The 15,000-nt window shown below is 35.3% G+C and overlaps 1 protein-coding gene across 3 annotated transcripts in view; it reads left to right on the top strand.

Moving 5' to 3' along the window:
- The window catches only part of HisT (Histamine transporter), a 154,428-nt gene that overhangs the window by 66,348 nt on the left and 73,080 nt on the right, over positions 1 to 15,000 (top strand). For all 3 annotated transcript variants that reach the window (XM_067089672.1, XM_067089671.1, XM_067089674.1), the window contains exon 2: positions 12,319 to 12,551. In XM_067089672.1, the coding sequence (XP_066945773.1) occupies positions 12,319 to 12,551 (233 nt within the window). The remainder of the gene's footprint in view (positions 1 to 12,318; positions 12,552 to 15,000) is intronic.

The raw sequence follows: 15,000 nt of genomic DNA, 5'->3' as shown, positions 1-15,000 counted from the left end.
GCTTGTTTAGCTCAAATAATAAAAATGAGAGTAAATTTTAATATTACTTTTATAATTTTCCTACAATACAGGGCTTTCGGGGGAAGGAAGTAGGCCTATACCGTATTTTTCTTAATATGGCATATCAGTTTTATTACCAGTACTAGTGTTTATGATAAACTCATGTTTGTAAAATGATAAAAGATACAAAAAATCTTACTCGTGTAACGCCTAACATGATTTATGATGCCCTCCTGATAGAATATTAACTGAAGGCAAATACAGGAATGTTTAAGCTTGCAGCATGAACGTCAGAGGCTAAATTCTGGGCGGCGTCACCGATGTTCGGTAAAAGTCGGATATTTTGATGAAAAGAAGAAGAATGTGTTTGTGTGTGTGTGTGTGTGTGTGTGTGGTTATCGTGCATGCCTGTGGTTTTTTTGATAAATGTATATGTGATGCATATTTTTTTATATTATGTAGGTTATGAATAGATATTTATAATTTTATATTTAAATGTATATGTTGAATGATGGACATGACGTGATAATTTGTATATATATATATATATATATATATATATATATATATATATACAATATATATATATATATATATATATATATATATATATACATATATATACAATATATATATGTATGTATATATATATATATATATATATATATATATATATATATATATATATATATATATATATATATATATATACTGTATATATTATATAGTGTGTGTGTGTGTGTGTGCGTGATGGCGTTCTATCTAGCACAACGGAAACGTCTTGTCTCAATCAAGCTGAGGGCTAGGGCAGCGGTAAGTGGACTGTTCTCCACAATTTTTTTTGTACCCTCTTGATCTCTTTTTATCAGGGCGACTGCCCTTTAATGTACTTCATCTTTTAGCTTTGTGGCAGTTTGCCCTTTTTCTTTATTCGATTTTTTCTAAAAGTTGTTTTTCGTCGTTATGGGTTTGGTATGTTTTGAAAATTTCAGACACACTGTTCAATATGGCTTCTTGGTTTCTGTCTCCTATTATATATATATATATATATATATATATATATATATATATATATATATATATATATATATATATATATATATATTGTCCTGTGCTGAGTATCTTGCCCTTAAGAACCTGTCTTGCCCCTTAAGCGTGGGCCAACCTAAATTAGACCCTTCTTACATACTTGCACCCTCTGCATCATTTTACCCGCCCAGCAACCCCCTTCAAAGATACCTTTAAAAGACTTAATATTAACATGGTTCTCTCTCTCTCTCTCTCTCTCTCTCTCTCTCTCTCTCTCTCTCTCTTTCTGTGTGTGTGTGTGTGTGTGTGTGTGTGTGTGCGTGCGCGCGCCTTTTTACTGCCTCGTTTTTTATTCTGGACGTTGTTTGTACTGGACGACTGTGACCATACATCTCTTCACCGAGGACTTTTAGTATTGTTTCCTAATTTATAAACTTACTAGCAAAACAGTTTGCTAGCCAGTCAAAGGAACTGGCTAAAAACGAATGAACGGCTAATCTGAAACCAGCAACAGCAATATTCGTAATAACATATTTATAAAGTAGAAGCAATTGATTGGCTAACGTTACCGACTAGAGTTCACAGTAGGAAACAGAACAGAAAGCTGTACCGTTTCTTCATAACAGAAATGTTAGTTAAATCACCTTTTTAGTTTTCTGTAAACGAAAACTATTGTGACGGCTTTGTCCGTCCGTCCGCACTTTTTCCGTCCGCACTTTTTCCGTCCGCACTTTTTCCGTCCGCCCTCAGATTTCAAAAACTACTGAGTGCAACTGCGAGGTTTTCCTCCTGTTACACCTTTCAATCCTTTTCACTCTCAATTTCCGTTTCAGCGCTGAATGACCTCAGGTAGGTCCTTGTGCTTGGCCTTTGGCCTAAATTCTATATTCAGTTCAATTCACATTACGTGTCACGTCAAATCCGGTGTTGTTTGTGTATCATCTACCGGAATGAAGGGCGGCCTTGCTTAAACATATCTACGCTCCGTTGTTTACGAGCCAGAAAACACCATTTACTGTGCTTTTTCAACACAGATGGCTAAACGCAAAACAATGCGGAGCGTAATAGATATGTACAGCGTTAATCATGACCACCGAAATGGCTGGTCTCCCTTCATTCCGATGGTGGTCTATCCCATATCGTAGAAGCAGAGAGAATGGCTAACTTTAACCTTAAATAAAAATAAAAACTACTGAGGCCAGAGGGCTGATGTTGATCATCCACCCTACAATCATCGAACATACTAAATTGCAGTGAATTGATTTTATTTAAGGTTAAAGTTAGCCATTCTCGTGCTGGCAACGATATAGACCACCATCGGGCCAAATGGGCCGCGGCTCATACTGCATTATACGGAGACCAGCGAAAGATAAATCCATATTCGGTGGTCATGATTATACGCTGTAGCGACTGTGCAGAAAATTCGATTACGCCGAAGAAACTTCGGCGCATTTTTTGCTTGTTTGCCATTAGGGCTATTAAATGATGAATACAAACTTAATAAAAGAAGCAGTAAATGTGTGTTTTCAACACAGATGGCTCGTAAACAACGGAGCGTAGATATGTTTAAGCAAGGCCGCCCTTCATTCCGGTAGATGGTACACAAACAACACCGGATCTGCGTGACACGTGAATTGAACTGAATATCAGTAAGAAGAATGAGGGCATTCAGCGCTGAAACGGAAATTGAGAGTGAAAAGGATTGAAAAACAACTGTTACGTGAGAAGGTAAGAGAGGTATGAAACAACTGTTATAGGAGAGGGTGGACAGAAAGATGGAAGAAAGAAAATATGAACGGAGGTACAGTCAAAGGAATGAAAGGGGTTGCTGGCAGCTATAGGAGAAGGAATAGAGGAGTCGCTATGGTTTTTGGTGACTGGGCAAATCCTCTGTTGTCTCAGTTCTATGTCAGCCGTATCTTTGAACTAAATTGAATTGGACATAGAATTTAGGCCAAAGGCCAAGCACTGGGACCTATGAGGTCATTCAGCGCTGAAACGGAAATCGACAGCAAAAGGTTTGAAAGGTGTAACAATAGGAAAACCTCGCAGTTTCACTATGAATCAACTGTTAGGAGAGGGTGGAATTTAAGTTGAAACAAAGAGAATATGAAAGGAGGTACAGTAAAAGGAATGAAAAGGGTTGCAGCTAGGGGCGGAGGCACGTTGCAAAGAACCTTAAGTAATGCCTACAGTGCACCGCATGAGGTTTACTGACGGCATTACCTTCCTACGGGGGTCGTATCTTTGAGGTCGTTGGTGAAAAATTTCCCCAGATACTGGATGGAATTCACGTACAAATTCCAGACGGTGATTCCCGAGATATATCTGCCTTAAATTCCAGACAGTGATTCCGGATGAACATTTGTGCCTTTTCAATCTGTTGAAGAGATCTAGGGAGCAGCGACAAGCACTCGATCTTGAATTCTTGTTTATTATGTTAAATTCACCTGCATGCCTACGGCAGGTATCGATTAGTGGCCGGAGGCCTTTGCACTGATGGGGAGATTAGAACCATCTCATCGGGATAACAGAGGTTCACAGTTATTCCATCGATAGTGCATCTTACTGGGAAAGGGTTCTGATTCATATTTGGGGCAGTGATTCTCAAACTGGGTGCCACAGCCAGTGCCTAGGGGTGCCGCAAGATTGTCATGAATTTTGTCTTGGCTAGATCATCTCAATGGACATTTGTAAAAAAAAAAAAAAGTTTGCAGAAGTCTTCATATAATTATTATCAGTGTGTCTACTCTAATATATTAACATATATATTATATACATACATACATACATACATACATACATATATATAATATATATATATATATATGTATAACATGGATAATAATTTTATTCATTACATAAGGAGTTAATTCAGGCGATATGGTGGGATGGTAAAGAAGGTTGTTTTTGTTGGTTTTATTATTGTCGATAATTATGATCTTAGATTTTATTATCAGCGAAAAAGTAATAATATCAATAATAATAAGTGATTATTATTATTATTATTATTATTATTATTATTATTATTATTATTATTATTATTATTATTATTAGATGTCTAGATGTTATTATTATCAATTTTAGGGTGCCATCACTAAAAAAAGATCGAGAACCACTGATTTGGGGCATCTTATGGACGTATTAAATAGATTCGGTGAGAGGAGGGTTATTTAGACGAAAAATGTTTGAGGGGCAGAAGTTACAACATGACAATACGTTGCCCCAGCATTTCCGCAGGGGATAGTGCCGTCAGTGCACCTCACGTGGCGCACTGTAGGCATTTACTTAAGGTTCTTGCAGTGTCCCTAGCTGCAATCCCTTTCATTCCTTTTACTGTACCTCCGTTCGTATTCTCATTCTTCCATCTTACTTTCCACCCTCTACTAATAATTGTTTCATAGTGCAACTGCTTAGAGGTTTTTCTGCTGTTAGATCTTAGAACCTTTCTCTCAATTTCCATTTCAGTGCTGAATGACCTCATAGGTCCAGCGCTAGGCCATTGGCCTAAATTTTATTTTTCATTCATTCATTCAATACGTTACCCTAATTGACAAAGCAAATAAAAAGAACACTTCTATACAGTGAACATACTCCTCGTAGATGGGGTAGTGTTGCAGTGCACCTCACGTGGTGCACTGTAAGCATTACTAAAGGGTATTTGCAGCGTCCCTTAGGCCCGTAACTTCACCCACTTTCTAGCATTTTACTTGACCTCCATTCCCTCTCCCTTCTTTCAGTCTAGCTGTCCAACCTCACTTTTACTTCGTAGTGCACCTTTAATCCCTGTACTCCGTCTCCTTTATTTTCTGGATTGGTTTAATCTTGCTGTCCAGCCGCTCCAACAGGCTCTTTTTCACTTTCGTAGGTGCTGAATGGCCGAAGGTGCCCAAGTGGTTGGCTTGGCGGTCTGAATCTCATTAAATCAATCAGTAGGAAATAAACTGAAAAAAATTACAGCTAAATAAAAAATTTTTTTATTTGAAAAAAAATCTGAAAAAATTAAAGCTAAATAAAGATTTTTCGATAAAAAAACTGACAAAAATTAAAGCTAAATAGTTATTTTATTTGAAATACTGACAAAAAATTAAAGCTAAATAAAGAGTTTTTTATTTGAAAAATTACAGCCAAATAAAGTTATTTTATTTGAAAAAACTGACACAGAATTAAAGCTAAATAAGTTACTTTATTTGAAAAAAGTGACAAAAAATTAAACATAAATGAAGAGTTTTTTATTACAAAAACTGACAAAGAATTAAAGCTAAATAAAGTTATTTAATTTAAAAAACTGACAAAAATGAAAGCTAAATGAAGTTGTTTTATTGAAAAACTGACAAAAAATTAAAGCTAAATAAAGAGTTTTATTTTAAATAACTACAAAAAATTAAAGCTAAACAAAGTTTTTATTTGAAAAAAATGACAAAAATTAAAGCTAAATAGTTTTTATTTTAAAAACTGAAAAAATTAAAGCTAAGCAAGTTTTTTATTTAAAAAAAAAACACGTCTGAGCCGTCACTTTAGAAGCCACTTTATATCTTTTTGGGCCTCAAGTACTTAAGATCTCTAATTAGGCCTAAAATCGACGTCAACGTTAGGCCAGCCTCACTTGAAACATAAGACACCCAGGGACCTCCTCGTAATTAACCATAAGTGAAGGTAAAATGGCAGAGGCCTATTCCAGTTATGCTCCATTAGTCCTTAAAGGACTTGAGAGAGAGAGAGAGAGAGAGAGAGAGAGAGAGAGAGAGAGAGAGAGAGAGAGAGAGAGAGAGAGAAAGTGTTACGAGGTGATTAGCATCAAAGCACTGATTTTGTTTCTGTTGAAGAGAAGACTTTCTTCTTTCTTGATGAGGATCTCATAATAAAACAGTTATTTACTTCTAAAATACAGTATATAAACTATTATTATTATTATTATTATTATTATTATTATTATTATTATTATTATTATTATTATTATTATTATTATTATTATTATTATTATTACTGAGATTGTTTTTGTTGGTTTTATTGTTGTTGTCGATAATTATTATCTTAGATTTTATATTATCAGGGGAAAAGTGATAATAATAGCAATAATTATTATTATTATTATTATTATTATTATTATTATTATTATTATTATTATTATTTGCTATCTTAGATGTTATCATTATTCATTTTAATAACAGCAATGGTAACAATAACAAATAACAATAACAACTTGAAGTAATTACTAGACTCGCCATCATTATACTCAAACCAGTCCTCGAATTTGTACAGTGCAGTCTCCTTCAGTTCTCAAATCCTTCCTTCCCTATGAAATCCTCCCAGTCCTATCATGCATCCCTCTTAGTCCTATGCAACCCGTAAATGTCCTCGGTCACGCCAAGAACAGTCCCTTTTTTTTTTTTTTTTTTTTTTTTTTATCCTGCAGCTGCTGTGAGGAGCAGCTGCTGTGAACTGAAAGGATTGCTGGTCTGAAGATGCGCATTGTTGGCCCTCAGTAAACAACGGCTCATTTTTCTAGGAATAATAGAGTATTATTATTATTATTATTATTATTATTATTATTATTATTATTATTATTATTATTATTATTATTATTATTATTATTATTATTATTATTCAGAAGATGAACCCTAATCATATGGAACAAGCCCATAGAGGCCATTAACTTGAAATTCAAGCTTCCAAAGAATATGGTGTTTGTTTGGAAGGCAAGAGTAGGTAAAGGGAACTACAGAAAGAAAAAATAAATAAATTAATTAAGAAAATAGATAAAAATGTACTGAAATTCAAGGAGAATAACATTAGGGCAGTAATGCATAGCACCTTCTCTTGAACTTTTGCAATTGTACGACATCCTCAGGGAGACTGTTCCACAGTCCAACGGTGTGAGGAATTAAAGACCTCTGGAACTGGGAAGTTTGACAGCGAGGCACATTCACTGCATATTGGTGCTGCTGTTCAGCGAATCTGGTCGCTCTCGGCAGGTTAAAGGGGATCGGGGATCAGTTGTGAATGTGAAAGATCTATATTTAAAGAAAACATTTAGCGTAGTGACCCTATGGCAGATGCTTGTCCACACACATTCTCTCTCTCTCTCTCTCTCTCTCTCTCTCTCTCTCTCTCTCTCTCTCTCTCTTTCACGACCTTAGATGAGAGAGGTCCCTGTTAACCTCCAGGCACTGCTGAGCTATAAATAAAAGTATGTATACTTTAGTTTAACCAGACCACTGAGCTGATTAACAGCTCTCCTAGAGAGGGCTGGCACGAAGGATTAGATTTATTTTACGTGGCTAAGAACCAATTGGTTACCTTGCAACGGGACCTACTTTACAGCTTATTGTGGAATCCGGACCACATTATAGCAAGAAATGAATTTCTGTCACAAGAAATTAATTCCTCTAATTCTTCATTGGCCGGTCGGAGAATCGAACTCGGGGCCAGCGGAGTGCTAGTTGAGAACGGTACCCACCCGGATATGAATAACCCTCCATATGAGATTTTGTTCGATTTTATCTGGTTCGTGCAGAATGATATATATATATATATATATATATATATATATATATATATATATATATATATATATATATATATATATATGTATATATGTATGTATGTATGTATAACTGAATCACGAAAATATGGAACGTGATGAATATATAAATAAAGATAAAATCCACGAAGGAAACGGAAACACAGCGTCGAAAGACCTCGCAGCACTCCAGTGATTCCGTTTTTCCTTCGTGGATTTTATCTTTATCTTTATATTATATATATATATATATATATATATATATATATATATATATATATATATATATATATATATATATATATATATATATATATATAAAACGCATATATATTTGGCGTTTTTTTTGGCTGGTTTAGAGATCCATTTGGCGGGATTATGGCTGGTTTTATAGTAGAATTTGGCTGGTTGGTAGTAGTGGCAATTTGTTGCCAGTTGCGACTTGCTCTTCACTCTGGTAAGGTCAAATGCTGACTGGTGACTTTTCTTTATCTTAGCTTCGACCAAAAGCAAACAGCAGCCAGAGGCTTCATGCTTGAGATCGTCCTTATTTTGGTCAGGGGCGGAACTAACCCTGGACTCTCTTCATCCTGGTTTTCTCATTAGAAATTCGCTTCGTAATTGATTCGTAGTAATTGATAATTTTCGAGAAAGACTTGGAACCGATAGTATTTTGTAGATTTCATTTCACAGACTTAGTTAAAGTTTACTTTTAACGACTTGTGGTTAGTATTTTCTGGGTTAATTTTTCATTTTACAGACTTGGCTTATGTTAATTTTTTCTTAGCATTTTAGAATTATGGTTATGTTTTTTTTCTTAGCATTTTACAGACTTGTGGTTATGTTAATTTTTTCTTAGCATTTTACAGACTTGTGGTTATGTTAATTTTTTCTTAGCATTTTACAGACTTGTGGTTAAATTATGTTAATTTTTTCTTAGCATTTTACAGACTTGTGGTTAAATTATGTTAATTTTTCTTAGCATTTTACAGACTTGTGGTTAATTTACGTTAATTTTTTTCTTAGCATTTTACAGACTTGTGGTTAAATTATGCTAATTTTTTCTTAGCATTTTACAGACTTGTGGTTAAATTACGTTAATTTTTTTCTTAGCAATTTACAGACTTGTGGTTAAATTATGCTAATTTTTTCTTAGCATTTTACAGACTTGTGGTTAAATTACGTTAAATTTTTTTCTTAGCATTTTACAGACTTGTGGTTAAATTACGTTAATTTTTTCTTAGCATTTTACAGACGTGGTAAAATTACGTTAATTTTTTCTTAGCATTTTACAGACTTGTGGTTAAATTACGTTAGTTTTTTCTTAGCATTTTACAGACTTGTGGTTAAATTATGTTAATTATTTTCATAGCATTTTACAGACTTGTGGTTAAATCATGTTAGTTTTTCTTAGCATTTTACAGATTTGTGGTTAAATTTGTTAATTTTTTCTTAGGATTTTACAGACTTGTGGTTAAATTATGTTTTTTTTCTTAGCATTTTACAGACTTGTGGTTAAGTCATGTTAATTTTTTCTTAGCGGTTTACAGACTTGTGGTTAAATCATGTTAGTTTTTTCTTAGCATTTTACAGATTTGTGGTTAAATTGTTATTTTTTCTTAGCATTTTACAAACTTGTGGTGAAGTTACGTTAATTTTTTTTCTCTGACCTTGGCAGAATATAAGTCAAAAGTTGTCACTTCTGTTCGGTAATGTTATCGATAAAGTATATTGATAGTTTTCTCTTTGTTGATGGTATAATGAAAGATAAGACTTGTATTCGGTAATGTTATCAAGACTTCAGTATGGCTCAGGTTTTATGAAAAATGCTAAAACATTCAAGAAAATGCTAAAAAACAAATTGACGCAAAATGCTAAAATGGGCTAAAAGAGGCCAAATAAATGCTAAAATCTGCAGAAATTGCTAAAAAACGACATGAATGATAAATGATGCCCTAAAGGGCCACAGTACACCTTTCAAGCAAATTACAGTATAAGGCAACGTTGTATTCATATCCACGCTTAGCAGCCTAACATATTACATTATACCCAGCTTGAAGGAAATACCAAACAAAGCTAGATATTGTTGAAAGATGCCGGAAATGAGGAAAGTTGCCTGAAATCATGTATGTGTCTGTCTGTCTGAAGATGATGAAGACTGAGCCGGAACTGTTGTAGTGTGTGTGTGTGTGTGTGTGTGTGTGGGTGGGTGGGTGGGTGGAGGGGCGGGATTAGGGAGAAGGGGGGAAGGATTCTAAGCAGAAGAATGTAACTATCTACGGAAAAGGAGTCTGAGCAGAAAGGTACGCATACCGAAAGGCAAATGTTGACAACTGTAGAGTCATTTTGCCTAACTGCATTGATAACAAAATGGTAGAAACAAAGTGAAACAATGGTCTGCATTCTTCACTGTTCTGACCCCCAACAAGTGAAGTAACATTTAGTTTTAATAATTGGCTAATTAGTTTCAAAGCATAATGACAGGAAGTGCATAACTGCAACCAAACATCTCTTGATAATAATAAGGTAGTATGTCTCTTTAGATATGAAATACAGTTGCACCATTAAAGCCAAGGGAAGTAATTGATCCGCAATTAGAGAGTTCATTGACTGAACTCCGTAGGCGAGTAGCGCCGTCAGTGCACCTCACGCGGTGCACTGTAGGCGTTACTTGAGGTTCTTTGCAAAGTCCCTTCGGCCCATAGTTCGTATCCTCTTTCTTCCATCTTAACTTTCCAACCTCTCCCAACAATTGATTCATAGTGCAACTGCTTTGAGGTTTTCCTCCTGTTACATCTTAAAACCTTTCTACTCTGTTTCCCCTTTCAGTGCTGAATGACCTCGTAGGTCCCAGCGCTTGGCCTTTGACCTAAATTCTATATGCCATTCCATTCATTGAGTGGAAATGTAATGATATCTCGTAAAACACAGACCTGGAAATTTGGTTTAGTAGAATGTCTACATCACTGGCCTTGATAGAATTCTTAGCCCAATCTAATCGTAGAGAATATAGACATTAAAAGCATAATAAGCCATGAAAGTTTTTCAGGGTTTTATTTTATCTTATTTTGTAAATTTATTTTGAAAATTAAATACTTTATATATATACTGTATATATATATATATATATATATATATATATATATATATATAGTATAATGTATATATATATATATGTTCAGTATAGTATAATATGTACAAATATATACACACACACACATATATATATATATATATATATATATATATATATATATATATATATATATATATATATATATATATATATTAAAAATGTTTTATATATATTCACCCACTTTTTAACTTTGACTTTATTTCCATTTCCTCTTCCATTCTCTTATCTTGCTGTCCAACCTCTCTAGTATATCTGAGTTCTACAGTGCACCTCACGGGCTGCACTGTAGACATTACTAAAGGTTCTTTGCAGTGCCCCTTCTGCCCCTAGCTGCAACCCCTTCCATTCCTTTTACTGTACCTCCGTTCATATTCTCTTTCTTCCATCTTACTTTCCTTAACCCTCTCCTATCAATTGTTTTCTTGTGCAGCTACGAGGTTTCCTTCCTGTTAAATCTTTAAAATGTCCGTAACTCAATTTCCCTTTCAGCGCTGAATGACCTCGTGGGTCCTAGCGCGTGGTCTTTGGCCTGAAGTGTATATTCCATTTCGAAAACTTTAAATAAGCTCTTTGTTGGGAGAGTCGGTAGAGCTGTGGACTGGCACTCGCCAGGGCCGAGTTCGAGTCTCCGGCCGGCTGATGAAGAGTTACAGGAATTTATTTCTGGTGATAGAAATTCATTTCTCGCTATAATGTGGTTCGGATTCCACAATAAGCTGTAGGTCCCGTTGCTAAGTAACCAGTTGGTTCTTAGCCACGTAAAATAAGTCTAATCCTTCGGGCCAGCCCTCTCTAGGAGAGCTGTTAATCAGCTCAGTGGTCTGGTAAAACTAAGGTACACTTAACTTTTTTTTTAACTTAATATCTTTTAAGTATGCACCTTTTCCTCTGCATCGTTCCGTTTTCAAGCATTCACATAGCGGGATGGGTTTGCCATCCCACACCCTGCCCTATGAATATTCTTTAGTCTTGGCGGTCATCCGACCAAGAGATGGCCAGAGCCAACTTTCCGTAACTTCAATGGAACAACAACAATGTAGCGAATAGGAATTATGTACATGGTGTGTGTGTGTGTGTGTGTGAGAGAGAGAGAGAGAGAGAGAGAGAGAGAGAGAGAGAGAGAGAGAGAGAGAGAGAGAGAATATAAATAATCATGTAGTCTATAATTCTTGTATTAAAAGGTGTATGGTATGTGTGTGTGTGTGAGAGAGAGAGAGAGAGAGAGAGAGAGAGAGAGAGAGAGAGAGAGAGAGAGAGAGAGGAGAGAGAGAGAGAGAGAGGAGGGGGCGAGAGAGAGGTAGGTAGAGAGAGTAGGGACTGGGTAAATCAACATATATAACCATGCAGTCTATAATTCATAAATAAAATAGGTGTATGGTGTATGTGTGTGTGAGAGAGAGAGAGAGAGAGAGAGGTAAATAAATCCAAATAACCCACGGCCCACAGTTCTTAATATGAAAGATGTGTGTGGTGCATGCGTGAGAAAGAAAGAAAGAAAGAAAGAGGGAGAAAAAAAAGACAAACTGCTAAATGACCACAAATAACCACCCTCCCAATCAATCACTCTTCTACGAGAAATTCTAACCTCACCTTCTCTCTCTCTCTCTCCCTCCCTGTGGGGCGGCCGCAGGCGAGACGATCAGCAACACGCCGCGGGTGTACCCGATCCGATGGGTGATCCTGCTGCTGTTCGTGTTCTACTCGATGTCGAACGCCTTCCAGTGGATCCAGTACTCGATCATCACCAACATCATCGTCTCCTACTATGAGGTCAAGACGACCCAGGTCGACTGGATGTCCATGATCTACATGATCACCTACATCCCGCTCATCTTCCCCGCCTCCTGGTACCTCGAGAAATACGTGAGTTTTGAGAAGTCGTTCTTCTTCTTCTTCTTCTTCTTCTTCTTGTTTTTATGACTTTTTTTTTTTTGAACGGTTGTTTGTGTGTGTTTGTGCATTTGTGTTTTTACATACCGCTCGTCTTCCTTGCTGCTTGCGTCTTAGTACCTCGGGAAATACATGAGTTGCTGAGACTTTGTTCTTTATATTCTTTTTTTTTAAGTTTTGTTTTTGATTGTTGTTTGTTTGTACGTGTATGTGTGTTTGTGTGTGTATGTGTATGTGCTTTTGTGTTTAAATCCCCCTCATCTTCCCTGCGTCTTGGTACCTCGAGAAATACGTGAGTTGTTGACACTTAGTTTTTTGTTATTTTTGTTTTTAAATGGTTGTTTTTGTGTGTATGTGTGTTTGTGTTTTGTTTGTTTGTCTGTGTTTGCTTTTGTTTACATTCCTCTAATCTTTCCGGCTTCTTGGTACCTCCAGAAATGCGTAAGTAGTTTTATGACTTCGCTCTTTGTATTATTTTTGTTTTAAATGATTGTTTGATTGTACTTGTATGTGTTTTTGTACTTGTGCTTTTGTATGTGTGTGTGTTTGTGTGTTTACATTCCGCCTCATGTTTCCCTCGTCATGGTACCTCGAGAAATACGTGAGCTGTTGAGACTTAGTTTTTTGTTATTTTTGTGTGTTTTTTTTTTGAATGGTTGTGTGTGTGTATGTGCTTTTGTGTTTACAATTCGCTCATATACCAAGCGCGTCATTGTACCTCGAGAAATACGTGAGTGGTTTAGACTTAGTTTTTTGTTTAAAATTTTTTTTTTTTGTGCGTTTGTGTCCAATGATTTTATTTAAGTGGTTGTTTGTGTGTATGTGTGTGTGCTGCTATGTTTAAATTCCTCTCATCTTCCCGGCATCTTGGTACCTCGGAAAATACGTGAGTGATTGAGACTTTCAGTTTAAAAAAAAATTTTTTTTTTTTGTATGTGTTTTTCTTCCAGGGGAATGCCAGGACACCCGTATAAATACGATAGGTTTTTACTCTTCGCGTTTTCATATTAATGTTTTTTTGTGTTTTTTTTCATTGGGAAAACTACGTGGGTATTTAACTTTTTATCTTTTTATTTTAATCATCTAGTAATTTTTATTGTTTCTAGATGGTTCGTTTGTCACGTTTGTATTGTAATCTAAGTGTTTTTATATAATATATATGTATATAATACATATTATATAAATGCACCTGAGTTATATATATATATATATATATATATATATATATATATATATATATATATATATATATATATATATATATATATATATATATATCTGAGTTCCGTGGTAAGCTGTTGAAATAAGTGATGGGCTTATCTTTCTGTTGATCTTTACCGGTGTTTTTTTATTGATTTTTTTCCTCGGAATGCAGAGGCAGTCAGGGAAATAGTTGCCAGGTCTATTTTCAGCAGTTTTACTGGAGGCTCTCAGTGCTTCTTCTATTAGAAATTCCCCCAGGGGAGTGTTATGCCACTTTAAGCAACGTGTCAACAACTGATTGTTTATATTTTTTTTTCAGTTTCATCGTTTTGTAATATTTTTTATTTATTTATTTATTTTTTTTTTTTGATGTTCACTTGAGTTTATTGGCGGATTCTTCACTCGAGGTTTTTGTTGACGGGAGAAATACGTACATAATGTTTTTGATATATCTTAACCTACCATATTTTTCTTAATTTTTTTTTGTTATTTATCTGATTTTCTATTTGTTTTTTTCGCGCGAGGGTGTAATATGATATCTGAAGATATTTAAATAGTTTAATTTGTACTTTTCTCTGTTTTTCTTTAGTTATTTATCTGATTTTCTGTTTGCTCTTTTCGCGCGAGGGAGTAATATGTATGAAGATAATTTATATGGTTTACTTTTTCTCGGCTTTTCTGTGAAAATTTGTGCAAATTTCTTTTTCATTTGCATTTTTAAATTTCTCCTGTCAGTGTTACGGGAACTCGAGAGATATACGAGCGTTTATTAGCAAAAATTATGTTCATTGATTATTTAGTGCCTGCCTTTATTTCATTTAAGTTTTTGCATTAAGCTTTTAGGAGAATTCTTAGGTGCCCTAAAAAACTAAGTAAAAAATGCGCCGAAGAGCAATCGAGTTTTCTGTAGAGCGCATAATCAAGGCCACCGGAAATAAATGTAGCTTTCGGTGGTCTCGGTATAATGCTGTATGAGCCGCGGCCCATGAAACTCTCAGCCGGCCGTGGTGGCCTGTGTTGTTGCGTTGCCAGAAGCACTAACTTTAACCTTAAATAAAATAACAACTAATGAGGCTAGAGGGCTGCAATTTGATATGCTTGATGATTAGGGGGTGGATGATCAACATACCAATTTGCAGCCCTCTAGCCTCAGTGGTTTTTAAGATCTGAAGGCGGACAGAAAAAGTGCGGACGGACAGACAAAGCCATCACAATAGTT

Source organism: Macrobrachium rosenbergii, chromosome 46 (genome assembly GCF_040412425.1).
Source record: "Macrobrachium rosenbergii isolate ZJJX-2024 chromosome 46, ASM4041242v1, whole genome shotgun sequence".
Taxonomy (NCBI): domain Eukaryota; kingdom Metazoa; phylum Arthropoda; class Malacostraca; order Decapoda; family Palaemonidae; genus Macrobrachium; species Macrobrachium rosenbergii.
The sequence above is the reverse complement of the archived record's forward strand: the minus strand, read 5'-3'. Positions and strand labels throughout refer to the sequence as shown.